Source organism: Pseudorca crassidens, chromosome 15 (genome assembly GCF_039906515.1).
Source record: "Pseudorca crassidens isolate mPseCra1 chromosome 15, mPseCra1.hap1, whole genome shotgun sequence".
Taxonomy (NCBI): domain Eukaryota; kingdom Metazoa; phylum Chordata; class Mammalia; order Artiodactyla; family Delphinidae; genus Pseudorca; species Pseudorca crassidens.
Window position 1 is genome coordinate 76,868,076 of NC_090310.1, and position 19,992 is coordinate 76,888,067.

At 45.6% G+C, this 19,992-nt stretch overlaps 1 protein-coding gene across 1 annotated transcript; it reads left to right on the plus strand.

The window, feature by feature from the left end:
- Window positions 1–12,991: 12,991 nt before the first annotated feature.
- Window positions 12,992–13,336, plus strand: LOC137208068 (large ribosomal subunit protein eL31-like). Its single transcript, XM_067708515.1, has one exon. It carries the CDS (start codon window positions 12,992–12,994, stop codon window positions 13,334–13,336), a length of 345 nt encoding a protein of 114 aa, XP_067564616.1.
- Window positions 13,337–19,992: the final 6,656 nt, after the last annotated feature.

A 19,992-nucleotide genomic window follows, 5' to 3' on the forward strand; every position in this document is an offset into this window, starting at 1 on the left:
TGCTTGCCGGCCAAAGATTGCGAGCACACCCTGTACCAGCCCGGCCGTGGGCCTGAGCTCCCTGGGGGAGGCCAGGGGGCCGCAGGAGAGCAAGACGCGCGCTTGACACTGCTGTCTGCCGCAGGTTACAGCCTCCACTCCCCCAGGCATCTCAAGGAAGCCAGAAAGAGGGAGAAAGCAGGGCGGAGGTGACCAGTTTGGCCTTTCAAGGCGAGGCAGTTGTTTCTACGAAGCGTCTGGGAGTCCCCTAATTATCTGTCCCCAACCCCGAGGGGATAGAAGGTCAACCTCTCGGTTCCTCCTCAGCCCGGGATTGGTTCAGTGTGGGGTGAAAGTGTGAAAAGCTAGGGACCTACCCACGCCTGGCTCCTGCTCTGGGGCTTTCTGAAAAAATGAAGTGCACAGAGCCTGAGCAGAGAACCCACCTCGTGCAGAGCACAGCGCAAGGCTTTGAGGATTCAGAGAATAGGAAAGCACCCTGTCCTCCAGGGTCAAGGTGGAGGTAAGATGAGTGGTGCAGAGGCGGAGGTTTGAGGGAGAAAGCAAGGAAGGCTTCGGGGAGGAGCTGGCCTTTTTCAACTGCTCTTTTAGAGGCGGAGAGGACTCAGCACAACTGTAAGCTTCTTGATTGCAGAATCTATTGCCCTGAATTATTTTCGTTTTCCACAGTAATCTGCACTGAATATTGCTGCTTTCCAGTTAATTTTTTTAAATAAATTTATTTATTTATTTATTTATGGCTGTATTGGTTCTTCGTTGCTGTGCGTGGGCTTCTCATTGAGGTGACTTCTCTTGTTGTGGAGCCCAGGCTCTAGGTACACAGGGTTCAGTAGTTGTGGCGCACGGGCTTAGTTACTCCGTGGCATGTGGGGTCTTCCCGAATCAGGGCTCGAACCCGTGTCCCCTGCATTGGCAGGCGGATTCTTAACCACTTCGCCACCAGGGAAGTCCACCAGTTAAATTTTGTTGAAAATAAAATAATAGGACTGAAAGGATCCTTATTCTCGCCCTCCTCCCTCTTTCTTTCCTTCTTTAAAAAAAAAATCCTCAAAATGACTAAACAAATAAAATATGCACAAAAGAGCCATGTTCTTTTTTTATGTAAATGTATGGGCCATGTCCTTTACTTTTTTTTTCAGATCACTAAAGGATTTTATGTGCTTTGCTGGAACTTTGGAAAACCCCAGAGGAGCAAATGAATAAAATGAAAATCACCTACATTTTCACCATTTAGAAATAAACATTCTTAACACGTCAGAGTATTCCTCACCAGGCTTTGGTGGTTTTTCTATTAATATTAAGGTGAAATTCGTTACAGTGAAATGCACAGATCTGAAGTGAATGATTCAATGAATCTTGACAAATCCCTACACCGTGTACACCCCACCCCCCAATCAAGATCTAGAACATTGCTATCATCCCAGAAAGTCCCCTCAGGTCCCCTTCCAGTCAGCTCACAACCTCCACAGGCAACCATCCTTCTGATTTCTATCACCATAGATTAGTTTTGCCTGTTGTATAATTGGAATCATTATACAACAGACAAAATGCCTGGCTTCTTTCACTCAGTATAATGCTTTTAGATCCGTTCATGTTATCAATAGCTTGTTCCTTTTTATTGCTGAGTAATGTTTTAATGTGTGGACGTACAACATGTTGGTCTAGCCACCCTGTGATGGTCTTTTGTGCTGTCTCCACTTTGGGGCTATTATGAATAAAATAAAGCCACTCTAAACATTGGTGGACACATATCTGTATGGACATAGGTTTTAATTTTTCTTAAGCAAATGCTTAGGAGTGAATTGCTGAGTCACATGCTTAACTTTTATCAGAAATTGCCACCAGGGGCTTCCCTGGTGGCGCAGTGGTTAAGAATCCACCTGCCAGTGCAGGGAACACGGGTTCAAGCCCTGGTCCGGGAAGATCCCATATGCCACGGAGCAACTAAGCCCGTGCGCCACAACCACTGAGCCTGTGCTCTAGAGCCCGCGGGCCACAACTACTGAGCCTGCACACCACAACTACTGAAGCCTGTGCGCCTACAGCCCGTGCTCCACAACAAGAGAAGCCACCACAATGAGAAGCCCACGCACCGCAACGAAGAGTAGCCCCTGCTCGCCGCAACTAGAGAAAGCCTGCACACAGCAACAAAGATCCAACACAGCCAAAAATAAAATAAATAAATTTTTTTAAAAAATTGCCAACAGCTTTCCAAAGTGGTTGTACCATTTTATATTTCCACCAGCACAGTATGAGGCTTCCAGTTGCTTACTAGTATGAATTTTTCATCACACAGAGAATACATGGGTATATTCTCCCGTAAAGCTAAAGCACCTTTGGGCAATCACCAGGCACCCGCCACTCCCCCCAGAATAACACTGTTAGCAGTTTGGGGTGCTTCCTTGCAGACCTTTCCTGTGCATTTATATACATAAATAAATACCATAGAAAACACATCGTATTATTTTGTGGTGATTCTTTTTTACAAAAATGGAAAACATCTTCCGTTATATATTTCTTCCTTGTGTTTACCACCCCCAGCATACAACTTATTCCCTGCCTCTACTCTCCCCCTAGATAGGACGTTACCTCAGCTAAGGTAAGGAGTTTGTTTTGTTCACTGCTGTATTCCAAGTGCCTTGAACAGTGTCAGGCAGAAACGGATGCTCCAAATATCTATGGAAAGCAAGGAGAGTGTAAGTATTGTTCTGGAACTTGTTTTTTTCCCCTCTATAAGTCATAGATCTTCCTAGGTCAGCACTTACCAATCTATTTCCTTCCTTAACCTGCTGCATGTATTCTGTGACAGGAATATGCAAATTGTCTTTTTCATTCCCCTATGGATGGGCACCTAGGTTGCTTCTGATTTTTCATTGTTAGGAGCACTGCTGCCATGAACATCTGGGCTTGCCCCCTTGGGCACAATATTTCTCTAGAACAGTATCCCAGAAGGAAACAGGGGGTTCGGAGTGTCTACGCAGTGTAAATTTTAGTAAAATTGGCCAAAGAGGCAGGATCAACACATTGTCAACTTGAGGAATGGGGGGAAATTAATGGTAAATGGATAGAATTTCTTTTATTTGGCAAATTGGGGGTGGTGGGGAGAAGGTAGCATCAGAGTCGTGCTGGAGGGTGATTATGTTCCCACACCCCGGAGTCAGATGCCCTGAGTTCAAATTATGCCTCTGCCACCATCAAGCTGTATGACCTCAGACAAGTTAAGTTATTCAACCTCTCTGTGCCTCAGTTTCCAATCTGAAAAATGGGAATAATAAACATAGCCACCTCCAAGGGTTGTTATGAGAATCAACACACATATAAAGCACTTGGAGCTGGGATGGGCACTTGTTAAATATTCAGTAAGTGTCCTCCTCTGTTACTATTTAACAACCAACAAGGGTTTGTGTTTAAAAGAACACCTGTGGCTCACTTCGGTCATTTCCTTCACCTTCCTGGCCTGTAGACATTGGCTTTTCCATCCACTGACTCAGGGCATGTATTCCAGAGGAGAGAGGAGAGGCCTGGGAGTGGAGGTCCAAGGGGGAGGGGATCCAGGGAGTTACAGGAACCAGTGGAGTTTCCAGAAGCAAGGGCTGTTTGTTCAGTGGCAACAAAAGCCCCAGAGGTGGGTTCAGGGAAGACCTATAAGCAGCTGTCGCAGCCAGACAGCGGGGAAAGTCAGCAGTGACCTCTGGGAGGGATGTTGGGGCAGAAGCCAGCTTCAGAGGGCCAGGGCCAGGGCCTGTGCTGGTGGGGAAGGAGTTGGTCGGGAGCACCATTGTCCTTCAGAGAAATCTGGTCAGCCTGGACTGTATCTGGAAGAAGAAACACATGTCTTGATTTTTAAGTGTAGAAGATCTGAGCAGGTTTAAGGGGAAAAAATTATTTCAAGAGCCGTGACTACAGGGTCTGAGAGGAACAGCGCCAGTATATTCAGGGCCTGACCCTCTCAGAAAGTTCCTGCTGTGGTTAGATGTTCCACCAATTTCTATGGAACAGATAACCATGGGGAGGGAAAAGGTGCCTCACCGCCCCCACACACACATTCACTAATTTCATCATGAGACACCAAGAAATAAAGAGCACAGTCCCTGCCCTTAATTAAGGGTGGATTCCAATCTAGTTTGGAAAAGGACACAGGAACGTGAAAAAGCTAAAATCATAATGAAAGATTTAAAACATGACAGGCAGGCCTGGTTTAGAAGAAAGACTGTAAACTAGCAGCCTATGCAAGGCATAAGTGACCCAGAACAAGATATTTTCCATTTTGACTTGGTTACCATCAATTACATCTAGGAAGTTTTCACAGTAAGATCTAAATGTCTCACACCCCACATCCTAAACGTCAGCCAATTCTATAGCTCCACCTTCAAAATGCAAATACCCAGAGTCTGATGACTTCTCCCCACCTCCTTTCTCACCCACCTACCGGTCCATTCTCCAGAGGCAGCCAGAGGGATACGTCGAGGACCTAAGTCTGGTCCTCTCTCTCTCTCTCCTCTGCTTAGAACCCTCCATGGCTCCCACCTAAACAGAGCGAAAGCTAAAGTCCTCACAGTGGCCACAAAGTCCTGCATCTTCTGTTCCCATTACCTCTCTGCTCTCAACTCCTTTGACTCTTCTCACTTCCTCTGCTCCAGTCACACAGGTCCCTCACTGTTTCTAGAACATTCCAGGCAGGATCCCTCCTTAGGACCTTTGTATTTGCTTCTCTCTCTACCTGGACTGCTCTTCTCCTGGGGGAAGGGTACCGCACAGCCCATTCTGGGAATCTTTCCAGCCTTTAAGCAAACCTCAGAGGTTTCCCCAATACCCCACGTAAAAGTTCGCAATACACCTGACACTTCTGCCCCCTGCCCTGCGTTATGTTTCTCCACAGCACTTACTACTGTCTAAAATGCTACGTAGTCTGTTTTGTTCACACCTGTCCCCCATTAGTTTGTAAGCAGTGTCTTCAGGCTGTTTTGCTCTCCATGGACTCTCCAGTACCTGGAACCACCCTGGCCCAGAGCAAGCACTCCAAAAACATTTGTGCAATACGAGCACTTCCAACTTCTCTTAACAAGCAGAGGAGGGACTTCCCTGGCGGTCCAGTGGTTAAGACTCCTTGCTTCCAATGCAGGGGGTGCGGGTTTGATCCCTGGTCGGAGAACAAAGAATCCCACTTGCCGCGTGGACAAAAAAAACCCAGAAGAATTTGGCATCAGTGGGCTAGAAAGAGAGGAGCCATCGCTCTTTTGTTCACTGCAGTCCCCACCCAGCCTGCTTCGCTCTGCACTTTTGTCCCCTGGGCAGATGACAGAGCACCGCATGGGGAGCCCAGAGCCGGCATTTTGATCCCCACTTTTCTGTTAAATCTTTTCCTCCCTGTCCCTGAGCCTGCCAACCTCACTGCCTAGAACACCCGGTGGTCGACAGAATCCGGCCGCCGGAGGAATCCAGCCCACCGCCTGTTTTTGTGCAGCTAAGAATGGTTTTTACATTTTTAAATGTTTGGGGAAAAAATGAAAAAGGAAGACGTTGGTGAACCATGAAAACTACATGACATTCACATTTCAGAGTCCATAAATAAACTTGTATGGGCCCCAGCCATGCACAGCCCGTTTACCTGTAGTCTGTGGCTGCTTTTGCGCTGTAACAAACAACAACAGAACGGCAGAGACTATGTGGCCTGCAAAGCCTAAAATGTTTTATCTGGTCCTTTCCAGGAAACGGTTGCCAACACTGGTCTAAATCCCTTCGTGAGATGAACCAAAACCAAAAACCACCAATGTCTTTCTCAGCCTGAGCTCCTCTCTGAAAACTTCCCTTGTTCCTGGGACCCACTTTGGCCCCGGGAAGCAAGTCATATCACTGCACAGCCCACACTCGCTGGCCATGACTTGTTTGCTCTGTATTTGTTCCTTCCCTCCTCGAGGACCGGGACCTGCAGGCTAAAATCCCCCAGTGTTGAGCACGTTGCCCAGTAGTCAGTAAGTATTGGTTAAACTTTTCTGTAGGCCTCAGGGCCACCCCTTCTCTACTCTGGGCTCCATTTTGTCATCTGTAAAGTGGGAGCCTTGATCCCTAATATCTCCAACACTGCGGAGAAGGCACCCATGAGTCCTCGCCAAGCTGAATGAGACTATTTGCCAAAACAGTTTTTTTTTTTTTTTTTAAAGGGCATCGTGAGAGCATCAAAGGTAACAAACTCATGGACTGTGGGCCAGATTTCAGCCCAAATACGTTTTGCTTGGTTTGCACTTTTTCTAAATGTTTTTTTACTTCGGTGTCAGTAGAAACCAAACCTACTGTAAACCAGCACACTTCAGTTGCGAGTAGTATCTATCCAGCCCTTGTGGGCACGTGAGTTGGCCATTCCTGGATGGAGAGTTAAAGGATCATTACAGCCAGGATGCCTGGAGCCCTAAAGAAGCCTCTGGAGTCAAAGGTGAGGAATGTAATTAGGCCAGTTTTTCTCAAACCTGGATGGATATCAGAATCACCCAGACAGTATATACGGTGCAGATTCCAGGCTCACCCCACACCTGCTGAATCCTACGCCCCATAGTTTGCAATGCTGGATATGGATTTTTTTTTTATTCTCCCCAAATGCTTATGCATTGCAGGTGAGACTATGTATCAAATCAAACTGCAGATGTCAATTTGTCTGTTATGGTCAAAATTATAAATGTACCTATCTCTTGACCCAGCAATTCTGGTTGGGAATCTATCTTCCCAACCAGGGCTTCTTAAACTTTAATATGCATACAAATGCCCTGGGCATCTTTTTAAGATGCAGAATCTGATCCAGCAGGTCTGGGGTGAGGCCTGCGACGCTGCAGTTCTAACGAAGCTCCTAGTTGATGCCCAGCTGCTAGTCCTGGCACATTTTGAGCAGAAAGGCTGTGCATCTCCCCGCACACATAACCAGTGATGCAGGTACAAGGGGACTCATTGTACTATAGTCTGTAATTGCAACTATTGGGAATAACCTGTACGTCCATCAACAGGACACCAATCAAATTGGTGCATCCCTATAATAGAGTATTACATGGCCTTCAAAACTATCAAGACAGCTCCGTATGAACTGCTATGGAATGATCTCCAGGGCATATTATTAAACATACAAAAAAATCAAGAAGCAGAACACTAAGCGGAATGTGCAACATTTTGTATATAAGTGTTGGGTTGGAATATTTATGTTCACATTGACTTGTAGAAGCACAGAACAGCCTGGCAGAAGAAACTGATAACTGAGTACCTCTGGAGAGGGCAACGGAGTGGACGGATGACAGGGGAGAGAGGGTGACATCTTCCTATACCCATTTGAATTTTGAACTATGTGAATATAATACCTTTTGAAAAAAATGAATAAAAATGTAAATTATAAATACACCTAAATACAAAGACTCACTATGGGCTTCTAAGGCTCACACATGAATTTCACACATGAACCAGAAAAGCAGCTCCAGCGTGGGTCACCTCCTCCCTCGGTGCACCATGTACACATGCGTGTGCACACACACACGCACACTTGCATCCAGCTTTGAGGACAGTGTGTGCAGGGTGTTGGCAAGCACGCTGGGCTTAAACGCGGCAAACCTCCACTGGATCTCAGTTCCACCACCTGAGTGGCATAGAGTAAGACATGCCACCTCAATAAGCCCCATTTCATGGGGATGGTCAAAATAACACTGGCTACCCTGCAGACCTCAGATGGTGGGAAAACGCTTCAAAAACTGTCAAGCATACGCATGAAAAGACTAATTATAACATGAACCCTGATGGTGAGCAGGGCATCGGGCAGCCCCAGCCTGGTCTCCACGGGGTCTCGTGCTTACCTCCCAGGGCGCCATGCAAGGTGGAAACCCAATACCTTGACCTTTGCAGTCAGGCAGCTGCTCAGAGCAACCCCTGGCAGTGCTAATCTCCAACTCTCCTCCCACCATCTGGTCCAGCTGCCAGGCTGAGTCACACGGGGCTAGGGACAGCACATGACCTGTGTGTCGGACTGGTGTGAGAGTGGTGGCTGGGGGAGGATGGGAGAAGCCACAAGAGGCTGCCGCTCCCCTCTCAGTGGGAAACTTCCTGCCAGGAAAGGAGATCTAAGCTTGACCTTAGGTCCTGAACTCAACTGGTTGCCTGGCTGTCTGGCAGAACTCCTCCTCCAGGAAGCCCACCGTGTGTGTGTGTGTGTGTGTGTGTGTGTGTGTGCGCGCGCGCGCACACGCGCGCGTGTGTGTGAGAGAGAGAGAGAGAGTGTGTTTATAGCAGAGAAAGAAGAAGTGTACAAGGAGATGATAATAAAACTAACAAATATTGAGCACTTAACCGTGTGCCAATCTCTGTCCTAAGTATCTCACAGATTGGGACTTCCCTGGTGGCACAGTGGTTAAGAATCCACCTGCCAATGCAGGGGACACAGGTTCAAGCCCTGGTCCAGGAAGATCCCACATGCCGTGGAGGAACTAAGTCCGTGCACCATAACTACTGAGCTTGTGTGCCACAACTACTGAAGCCCACGTGCCTAGAGCCCATGCACCGCAACAAGGAGTAGCCCCCCACTCGCTGCAACTACAGAAAGCCCGCACGCAGCAACAAAGACCCAACACAGCTAAAAATAATTAATTAATTATTTTAAAAAAGTATTTCACAGATTAAACTCAGTGAATCTTTGTTGATACTGGCAACATTGTCATCACCCCCACTTTCCAGACGAGGAGACTGAGGCCCAGTACAGCTAATTATCTCGTCCCAGGTCATATAGCCCAGAGTCAGAGACAGGCAGTCTGACTCCGGAGCCCCGACTCTGAACCTCTCAGCCACAGGGAATTTCATTTCTGGAAGGGATTTCTCAGGTGTCCCTTATGTTGGCATCTGGCAGTGTAACCGTGGGCAAATTAACCCCGTGCTTCGCGTTACAGAGTCTCAGTTTCCTCACCTGTAAAATGAGCACCATCATAGCAATACCCACCTTTCAGGGCTGTTTGGAAGCTCAGTGATGAGGTATTGAAAGTCCTGCATGCAGGACCTTTAACCTGATATCAACTCTTGTGAAAATCGTCATTGTTAATAGGATTATCATACCCATTACTATCCAGTACTATTGAATGAGGTATAGGAAACACCCAGTCCTGTGCAAAAAGGAATCAAATCTCTTTTTAGCAGTTTGTCTATATCATTCGTCTACAACATGTAACCTAAATATCTTGCCTCTTCTCCTGTTTCTGTCAACCCCTGTAAGAAAGCAAGACAGAGTTAGCAAAAGAAAGTTTGCAGATCTTGGTCATGACCAAAACCACTTTTTTTTTAAGGCATCAAGAATCTTGATTTCTGCTGAGAGATTGTCACAGAAGAGAAACCTACACAGGGCAGAAAGTCCAGCCTGGTGGCCGGGGGACAGATGAAATTTATCTTTCAAGGTCACTTCGACTTCTTTGTCCCCATGGAGACTAATTCAATTCAACAATTATTTAGCAAGTGTTTAGGCTGTTCCAGGCCCCTGCTGGGGACTGGGGAGATGGCACAAAATAAGACAGATAAAAATCCCCATCTCATGGAGCTGACTTTCTGGGGGAGGAGACAGACAATAAACAAGTAAAGAGATCATCTAATGTCATGTGTCAAGAAATGCGGGGAAGAAAAGTAAAACAGAGTAAGGGCGTGGAGGGTGGTGAGAGTGAGAGGGCGGGGCTGTTATTTTAAGCAAGGCGATCAGGGAAGGCCTCTTGGAGACATTTAAGTAGAGAGCTAATGAAGTGAGGGTAGCCAGGGAAAGAATATTCCAGGTTGAGGGAGTGAGTAGCATGTGCAAAGGCCCTGAGGCAGAGCCAGGGGAGAGAGTGGTAGGAAATGAGTTTGGGTAGGCAGGCAAGGCCTTGCTTCTCTCCTACTTTCTTCTCTGCCAAACTGGGATGAAGACAGCAGCCTCCTACCCCACCTCCACCCGGGAGCTGCCAGGAGATATTGGAGGGAAAGTGCTTTGAGAGGGAGACCAGGGAACTAATCAGAACGTTATGAATGGACACGCTTTACAAGGCCTATGCCAGGGGCACTTTGTGACAGCATCGTTTCTCCTCCCTCCTGGCGATTCTGTTATCCTAAAGACTATACTGGGAGAGCCCAAGTTTCAAACATTTGCATTCTCTCACTCAAAGGATAGAAAAGGTAGGGCCCAGGGAGTGGGGAGACCTGCCTGAGTTCACATAGCATATTCCAGCTAGAGCCCCAGTTTTAAGGACTTGGCTCCGAAATGTAACAAATATTAACTCATCCCACTCTCAGGTGAAGATGAGAGCAAATAAAATCAATAGCCTTATCTCCTTAAGAAGTTGTTACTTCCCCCAAGGCAAGAAGGAGGTGAGACTATTTGTTGAGGGATTGGACTGGCTGAGTAACACCTTGCAAAGGAAATTAAATGTGTTAAATGAGCAATTTCTCCTGTAGACTGGTTTCTTTGCTCTTCTCCACTTCTCGTTTGTGCTTTTCAGAACGTTCCCCTGATCTTCTTAGGTCTTCACAGCCCATGCTGAGCAAAGGTTAGAGAAAACTCTGGGCTCTTCGTCACCTTTCCACAGATGAGGACACTAAGGCCTGGAGTAGAAAAATAGCTCATCTGAGGCTGTACAGCAAGTTTATTTGTTCAGCCAGCAGATATGCATCATGGTGAATGGGGAAAATGGCAGGCAGCATAACACCTAGAAAATAACATAATGAACAAGATAATTTCAGAGAATACCAAGAGTGTGGATGAAATAAAAGAAAGGGACTGGCAGGACTAATTGAGTGTGGTCAGAGGAGGGCCCCAGGGGAGGTGACGTATGAGTGGTGCCTGTAGCTTAAGAAACAACCAGCCATTTTCAAAGCCAGGAAGTAGTTCCAGGCCGAGGGACGGCACGTGCAAAGGCCCTGTGGTTGGAACAAGCATGGTGCTGGAGGAACAGAAAGGAAAGGCCAGTGTGGCTGGAGCAGAGCAGACCAGGAGGAGGGAAGTGAGAGATGAGATCAGAGACGTGGGGGCAGGGCCTTGCAGGCCACTGTGGATTCAGTCCTAAGAGCGGTGGCTGCCCGGTGGAGGGCTCTATGGTTGGTGTCAGATCTCCTTCAGAACGAAGGCTCACTCTTCCATGACTCCCTTTGGCCTTCTACACATCCCGGTACTTCCTCAGCTGACCCTGGAAGTTCCTGGTTGTGCTCCTGGCACGTGACTCTAACTACCACCCCCACCCCACCCCCATCCCCAGCTCTGATTTCCCACAAACTCAGCAGCAGCTGCCTTTCTCACATACAGGCAGATCCTCACCTCGGTTTCTCAAGTTCAGGCCCTCTGGGAGCCTTGCAGCAGATGAATTTACATCTCCCTCCTCCCTGGCGGCGGCAGGAATCGGGGGTAGGGAAAAAGAGAGCGAGAGAGCAGAGAAGTTGTTCAGGAGTGAATCTGCCTGCAAACTAGGTAGAAAAGCAGAGAGAGCACGAGCCAGACCTGATGTGAGGGGCTTATCAGCTCTGCCCTGCAGACAGGCTTCCACGGGCCAGATCTGTCTCCTCTGGCCTCACTCCTGGTGTTAGACGGTGGCAGACGGAATCCCAGAGTGAGGCTGGCCAAAAATAACCAAGCACAGGGACAGCATCTAGGGGAACCTGGTGGGGGAGATGGGGGTCCTAACCCCCCCCACCAAATCACCATCAGACCTCCAAAACTCTTCCTTGGTGATATCTCTCTTTGATGTAGGCAGTTGAGGTCTTTTTTTTTAAATTGAACTATAATTGACATATAACATTATATTAGTTTCAGGTGTACAACATAATGATTCTATATTTATAAATATTGCAAAATGATCACAACAATAAATCTAGTTAACATCCATCACCACACACAGCTACAATTTTTTTTCTTGTGATGGGAACTTTTAAGATCTATCCTCTTAGCATCTTTCAAATATGCTCTACGGTATTGTAAACTATAGTCACCATGCTGTATGTTACATCTCCAGGACTTATTTATTTTATATCTGGAAATTTGTACATTTTGACCCCCTTCACTCATTCCGCGAACCCTCAGCCCCTGCCTCTGGCAACCATAAGTCTTCCTAATAATAATAGCTCAGAGTTATAGAGCACTCACTGTATGCTATGCACTGTATTGAATACTTGGAAGTTTTAATTCACGAAAGCACCTATGTCCAATGGAAATAAAAAGATTCTTAGAAAACTTGGTGATTTTTATGTATTTTTCAAAAGCCAGCTAAGTCGGGCTTCCCTGGTGGCGCAGTGGTTGAGAGTCCGCCTGCCGATGCAGGGGACGCGGGTTCGTGCCCTGGTCCAGGAAGATCCCACATGCCGTGGAGCGGCTGGGCCCGTGAGCCATGGCCGCTGAGCCTGCGCGTCCGGAGCCTGTGCTCTGCAATGGAAGAGGCCGCAACAGTGAGAGGCCCGCGTACCGCAGAAAAAAAAAAAAAAAAAAATAAGTCTTGTGATTCTTCCCTGACCAAAAAGAGAAACAGGAGCTGACACCGTCATCCTCTTCCTCCTTCTCCTCCGCACCACGAATTAATATGAATAATGGCTAACTTTATTTGAGCATTTGCTATGTACCAGGCTTTCTTCTAAGCATTTTGTGTATTGTTTCATTTAATCCTCACAACAATCGGAGGAGGTAGGTGCTATTTTAACCCCCTTTACAGAGGAGGCAACTGAGGCAGAGCCCACACAGGGGTGGTGAGTAGACATTAGCTCTCTCACCTCTCATGCTATGACCTTGGACAAGTCACTTCCTCTCTCCAGGCCTCAGTTTTCTCATCTGTGAAATCTCTAAGCCGTACAAGGTCATCATGACAGTCTAAACTTTTTGTTATGCCTTAAACACATTTCCTAACAATCAAAGCATACCTAAAAAGAATGAATTTGAAACCACCTACATGCCAGTGTAGGACATGTGTGTATGTGTGTTTTAAAAGCCAATTAATCAGTAATCCATTGCAGTTTTTTCTTTTCAGCCTGGGCCAGCAGAATGGCTCCCACAAAGAAGGATGGTGAAAAGGACCATTCTGCCAGCAACAAGGCGGTGAGCAGAGAATATACCATTGACATTCACAAGCACACCCGTGAAGCAGGCTTCAAAAAGTGTGCTCCTTGTACACTCAAGGAGATCCAGAAGTTTGCCATGAAGGAGATGGGCACTCCAGCTCTGAGAATTGACCCAAGCCAAAGGAACAAGCCACGTCCCTACTGTACCTGTGGATGGTGTCCAGAAAACAAAATGAGGATGAAGATTCAGCAGACAAGCTCGGTTCCCTGTGTCCCTGTCACCACTTTCAAACATCTGCAGTCAGTGTGGATGAGAACTACCCACTGATTGTCAAATAGTTAGGAAACAAACAAAAAAGAGCCAATTAACCAAGCTTTTAAAAATGAGTCTATACTTTAAAAAAAAATTAATAGACTTCTTTAGAGCCATTTTAGGCTTACAGAAGAATTGAGGAGAAGGTAGGAAAGTACAGAGTTCCCCTATATGCTCTCAACCCCACCCCAGTTTCCCGTTATTAGCACTGGCGTGATACTTTCGTTACTATTGATGAGCCAATATCGACACATCATTATTAGCTAAACCCATAGTTTACATTAGGGTTCACTCTGTGTTGTGTGTGCTATGTGTTGATGAGTGTATAATGACATGTGTTTGCCATTGCAGTATCATATGGCACAGTTTCACTGCCCTCAAAATCTTCTGTACTCTGCCCGTTCATCCCTCCCTTCCGTTCCCCTAAACTCCTGACAGCCACCGAATTTCTTCTACTGTCACCATAATTTTGCCTTTTCCAGAATGTCATGTATGTAGCCTTTTCAGATTGGATTATTTCATTTACTAATATGCATTTAAGGTTCTTCCTTGTCTTTTCGTGGCTTGATAGCTCATTTCTTTTTAACACTGAATAATATTCCACAGTCTAGATGTACCACAGTTTGTTTATCCATTTACCTATTGAAGAACATTTTGGTTGCTTCCAAGTTTTGTCAGTTATGAACAAGGGCTTATACATTTTTTAATAATTATTTCTTCCAATGGTAAAAAGCAAAGATATAGGATCACCATGGATTAGGACAATATGGACAAACACTGAGAATGAAATAAAAATTTCCCCATTTCCAGATCAAGAAACTGAGGCTCAAGGAGGGGAAGTGACATGTTCATTCATTCATTCCTCCAGTGAATATTTACGGAGGACCTACTATGTGAAGGTACTGTGCTGGGTCAGGGGGCACTGCTGAGAACAGAAAGATTAGGTCTCTGCCCTCCTGGAGTAGACAGACAATAACCAAGTAAATAAATAAATAATATGAATAACGAAAGAACAGCCAATATTTATTGTGTACTTTCTTTGCAACAGGCATTGTTCCAAACTCTTTGTGTGCATTAAGGCAGTTGACCCCTATAAGCACCCTGGGAAGTAAAACTATCATCCCATTTGCAGATGGAAAACTGGAGTCCAGAGAGGTTAAATCACTAACCTAAGATCACACAGCTTGAAAGTGGAGGAAGCAGGATTTGAATCCAGGTCATGGGGCTCCCAAGTCTGTGAGCTGACCACTGCTCTAAAATAATGGGAGGTCATTTTAGCCCGAGGGTTGGTGGCAGAGCCCAGGCTAAACGCTGATCTTCAGCTTCTCGTGTTTTTTTGTGCTGGGGCCCCCCTGCCTTTCAGAGTTCTGAGAAGCCAAACCTCACTGTTCTTCTGGCTTCTTCCAGTCTCTTAGCCGTGGTCCCTGGGGGTTGGGGGGAAGGGCTCGTAGCTGGCCAGGGCTCCTGAGTGCAATCAGATCCCCTTTCTTTTTAAGCCATTAAATCCCTGATGACAAAATCTGCTCTTCGGAGCAGCAGGCTGGCCTGACCAAGAGAACAGAGTTGCTGGGTATGGAAAAAAGCTACACACCTCAGCTGGTGTTTTGGACCATCAGGCAAGGAGGGGCAGTCGCGCCCAACTCTGCTTCCTGCCGGTGTGGTTCAAAATCAGCAGCAGAAAAAGCCAACATTTCTGGAATGGTGTTGGTGAGGCTCTAGGGAAACAGGTACTCAGACACCGCTGATGAGAGAAAGTGGCTATAGCTGCTTTGAAAAACAATTCATCACAACTACTCAGCTTTAAAAGAACACAGCCTTTGACCCAGCAGTGCCAGGGCTGGAAGTTCATCCTACAGACATCCTAGTTATCCACACGCATGTGTCTAAGATGATCTATGCACAAACCTAGACATTACAGCAGTTTGTAGCAAAAGAACTGGAATAACCCCATAGTTCTCCCATTCCCCTAAACAGGTCCCTGGTGAAACAAATGAGGTTCATACTCGCAAACAAATTCTATGGTTTCGTTCAAAAGAAAAAGTCAGCTTTCCACTGCGATTGAGATTTCAAGATAACTTGTTAAGGGGGAAAAAGCAAGCCTCAGAACATTATATGCGATCTCAACTACAGCAGAAAGAAGAGAGGAGGGAGGGCTTTGTCTATAGAGGTGTTGAATCGTGAAAGAGTGCTAGGACCTGGGGCCAGGCATCCTATTTCTGGCCCTCCCTTGCTGTGTAATGAAGAATTAAATAAAGTAAGCTACATAAGAGGCTCTGTTCAGGGTCTAGGACATAGGAAGTGGTCAGTAAAGAGTAGGTATACTAATAAGTATCAGCATTACGCACAAACTTTCTCTGGAGGAAGACACAAGAAACGGGGCACAGGGGCTACTTCTGGGAACAGAAGGATGTGGGTGGGAGAGAGGGCTGCTGACTTTTCAGTGTATGCCCTTTTTGAAGAGTTTGAGTTTTTCTTTTTACCTGTGTCTGTACCATATGTTTCAAGAATATTATTTAAATAGGGGAGCAGGGCAAATTCCAAAGGAGGAGCAGCTGAGTGATTTCAGATGGTTTTCCAGCTGGATTTTTCTGAGCTACCAGCAACCTGGGCCCCGTGGTTCACAGTCTGGCCCCTCATTCACCTGGGGGACTGTTAGAAGGGCAGGACCTCAGCTCCACCCCAGACCTGCGGAAAGAGAATCTGCATTTTGACAAGATGCCCAGGTGAGTCGCATGCGTGTGCAAGGTTGAGAGGCACTGGTTTTCAGGCTGCAGCCCCGGAGGCCTCCAAGGGCCAGAAGACAAGTGGGTTGTTTTTTTTTTTTAACATCTTTATTGGAGTATAATTGCTTTACAATGGTATGTTAGTTTCTGCTTTATAACAAAAGTGAATCCGTTATACATATACATATATCCCCATATCTCCTCCCTCTTGCGTCTGCCTCCCACCCTCCCTATCCCACCCCTCTAGGTGGTCACAAAGCACCGAGCTGATCTCCCTGTGCTATGCGGCTGCTTCCCACTAGCTATCTAGTTTACGTGTGGTAGTGTATATATGTCCATGCCACTCTCTCACTTTGTCCTAGCTTACCCTTCCCCCTCCCCATATCCTCAAGTCCATGCTCTAGTAGGTCTGTGTCTTTATTCCCGTCTTACAAGTGTTTCTCTGTTTTGTGACTCAGCCGAGCAAAGGATGAATGGAATGAGTGGCCCCTCCCTTGGGGTGGGGTTTGGGGAAGGGGAGAGAACAGGAAGAATTGAGAACTCTGCTTGCTGTCTCCCCACAGCAGGTTGTAGCACGTGAGGTCTGAGGCATGTGGCTTTCAGCAGCTCCCCGCTTAGGGTTTAAAATAACTTTCTGGTTAAAAAAAGAAAGAAAGGAAGGAAGAGAGAAAAGGGAACCTCCCACTGTAGCCCACATAGCCCCGACATGAAAGGAGGCCTCTGCTCTCCCCACCCCAGACCCAAGCCCACTTTCTTTCTCTTTGGAGACAGTGACAGAAGTATTGCTCAAGGAGAAATCAAGTGGGAGATCCTTAGAGCTGAAGGGCCTCTAAGATAATTCACTTTAAGCTTCTCAGTTAACAGGTGGAGCAGTCAAGCCTCAGAGAGCGCAAGTGGTTTGTCCAAGGTCACACAGCACGTTAGGGGCAGACACAGCTCAGGAATCATAGAGGTAGGAGAGACCTTGAAACCATCTACTTAAGAGTTACACACTTGAGAGGCCACACAGGTGATGCCTGAAAGAGAAGCCGATCAGCCGTTCTAGCCCACCGGCTGCAGAGCAGGGACGTGAGCCCAGATGGGCTCATGAGAATTGGTTCTGGAACTTTTGTTGGTACCAGCTATTCACAGGCATAGAGCCTGCCAACAGTTTTTTTAATTGTGGTAAAAGGTACTAACATTTACCATCTTAACCATTTTTAAGTATTCGTTTTGGGAACATTAAATGCATTCACATTGTTGTGTAATGAGCCTGTCACTCTTGGTAGAGACATGGGGATAAGAAGCATATCACTCTTTTAGTTCTAGTCTAAGAAAAACTGCAGGGAGCAAAATGATAAATGGCCACAGACACTGGGGTCAGGGAGAAAACAGGGAGCAGTGGGCACCATGGCAAACTGGAAAGCATGCAACCCCATCTGAGAGACAGCCTACTTAGCGCCAGCTGACTTGTGCCTGCAGGGACGCTAGATCATCTATATTTGAAAACACCTGATTTTTTTTAATGTATTTTTTTGAAGTATAGTTGATTTACTATGTTGTGTTAGTTTCTGGTATACAGCAAAGTGATTCAGGTATATATATATATATATATATATATATATATATATATATATATATATATATATATACACATACACACACACACACACATATACACATACATTCTTTTTCATATTTTTTTCTTTATGGTTTATCACAGGATATTGAATACAGTTTCCTGTGCTATACAGTAGGACCTTGTTGTTTATCCATCCTATATATAATAGTTTACATTTGCTAATCCCAAATTCCCAATCCAACCCTCCTCCAACCCCCTCCCTCTTGGCAACCACAAGCCTGCTCTCTATGTCTGTGAGTCTCTTTCTGTTTCATAGATAATCTCATTTGTGTCATATTTTAGATTCCACATATAAGTGATATCACATAGTATTTGTCTTTCTCTTTCTGACTTACTTCACTTAGTATGATAATCTCTAGGTCCACCAATGTTGCTGCAAGTGGTATTATTTCATTCTTTTTTTTATGGCTGAGTAGTATTCCATTGTGTGTGTGTGTGTGTGTGTGTGTGTGTGTGTGTGTGTGTGTATGTGTATACACCACATCTTCCTTATCCATTCATCTGTCAATGGAATTTAGCTTGTTTCCATGTCTTGGCTATTGAAAACACTGAATGTTTTAAGCTTTTCTTCAAAATTGAAAACATTTTGAAAAGGTAAACAGAAAAATTCTCCCTCCCACTTGGGTCCTCCTCTCCCATAGGTAACAGTTATTGATTTCTTATGAATACTTAAAGTTTCTTTATAATTATACAAGCAAATAGTAACACATACATATGTTTTGTCTTGTTTCTCCATTTTTACACAAAAGAGAGCATAATAAACACTTTGTTTTACACCCGGCTTTTTTACTTAACAATTTATCCTAGAGAACTTACCTGATCAGTACTGGGCAGTGTCCTCATTTTTTCCAGCTGCATCGTATTCCAGTCTATGGATGGTCCATATTTGATCCAACCCATCCCCTGTTGATAGGCTCTGGCTATTTTTTGAAACTGTTGCATTACAAACAATGCTGCCTGGATAACCTCCAACATAATCATTTTTCACATGTGCACATGTATCTGTGGGCTAGTTTCCAAACAGTAGAATTTTTATATTTGCATTTTTAATATTTAACAAACTTGCCAAATTTTCCCCTCATAGTCGTGGTACCAAGATCCACTCCTGCCAGTCATGTATGAGTGACTATTTCCTCACAAACACTTTATTGTTTTAATGTTGACAAATAAACTAAAATGAAACAAAATAAAAACCATGTGCATCCAAAAAGACAAAGCTGTGGGCTGCATCGGTTCCAACTTTACCAACTCCAACCCTTCAAAGCCCAGAAATGTTGATTGACTTGCTTCAAGTTGCACAGTGAAGGAACCACAGAGTCAGGATTCGAATCTCAACAGCCTGATTCCTGTGACTGTACCTGATCAACTTCCCAGCCAACTGCCAGCTTGGGGGACCCCTCAGCTTTGGTGGTAAGAAACTACAGCTTCTGCAGAGTTACCTTGTCAGCTTAACCAGTTGAAAAAGTCCCAGGCTTATTTGCAGATGTTGACTGTGGATGGAGCTGGCCCCACACCCAGCAAGTACCTCCTCTCAGATGTATCAGTCAGCTTTTACTGTGTAACAACCAACCACAAAATCTTATTTATTTCTGTTCTTTCAACCTAAAGCCCTTCACCCAAGTGCTTGAGGAAGCCCCTTATTGCAGAAGTGAGTCTGCAACTAAAACCCGTGAAGTAGCTTTGGGTCCAGACAGACCTGAGCTCCACTTCTGACTCAACCCTCTTGTAAACTGTATGACTTTGGATAATTGTCTCTTTTAAGATTCCTTTTCCCTCAACTATAATAGAAGGATAAAGGTAGTCCCCACTTTGAACTGCGGTAACCACAGTGGACACAAAATAAGTACCTTGAACATGAGAATCAGCTCACCAAGATGCTCAAGCTATGAAAGGCTCAAAGGAACTGGGCCGGTGTGAGAGGAGAGAAGGTTCAAGGGTCCCCTCTCACTTATACTCCTCCATGTCACACCCTCATTTAGTCAAGAGCAGTGGACAGAATCACCCATACTCATCACATTATGATTTTTTTTACATCGAGCACAGATAATTAGATATGTGTAAGTTGCGTACACATGTAAAACAATTCCTTTGTATTTATATTGTGTTTATGCAACTAGATTGACAGCAGGGACTGTCTTCTAGTGGGTAAGACAGGCATGGGAATGGCTAAATATTTGGCAAAATAGAATGAAATAAATGGCGGCTGCAAAATGCCATGGGGAAGGGCAACCCATTCAAATTGGAGCCCGGAAGGGCTTCTGGAGTCTTCTGTATCATCCCTTGAAGGAGGGTTAGGGGATGGAAGAGGACCCAGCGTTTATTAAACA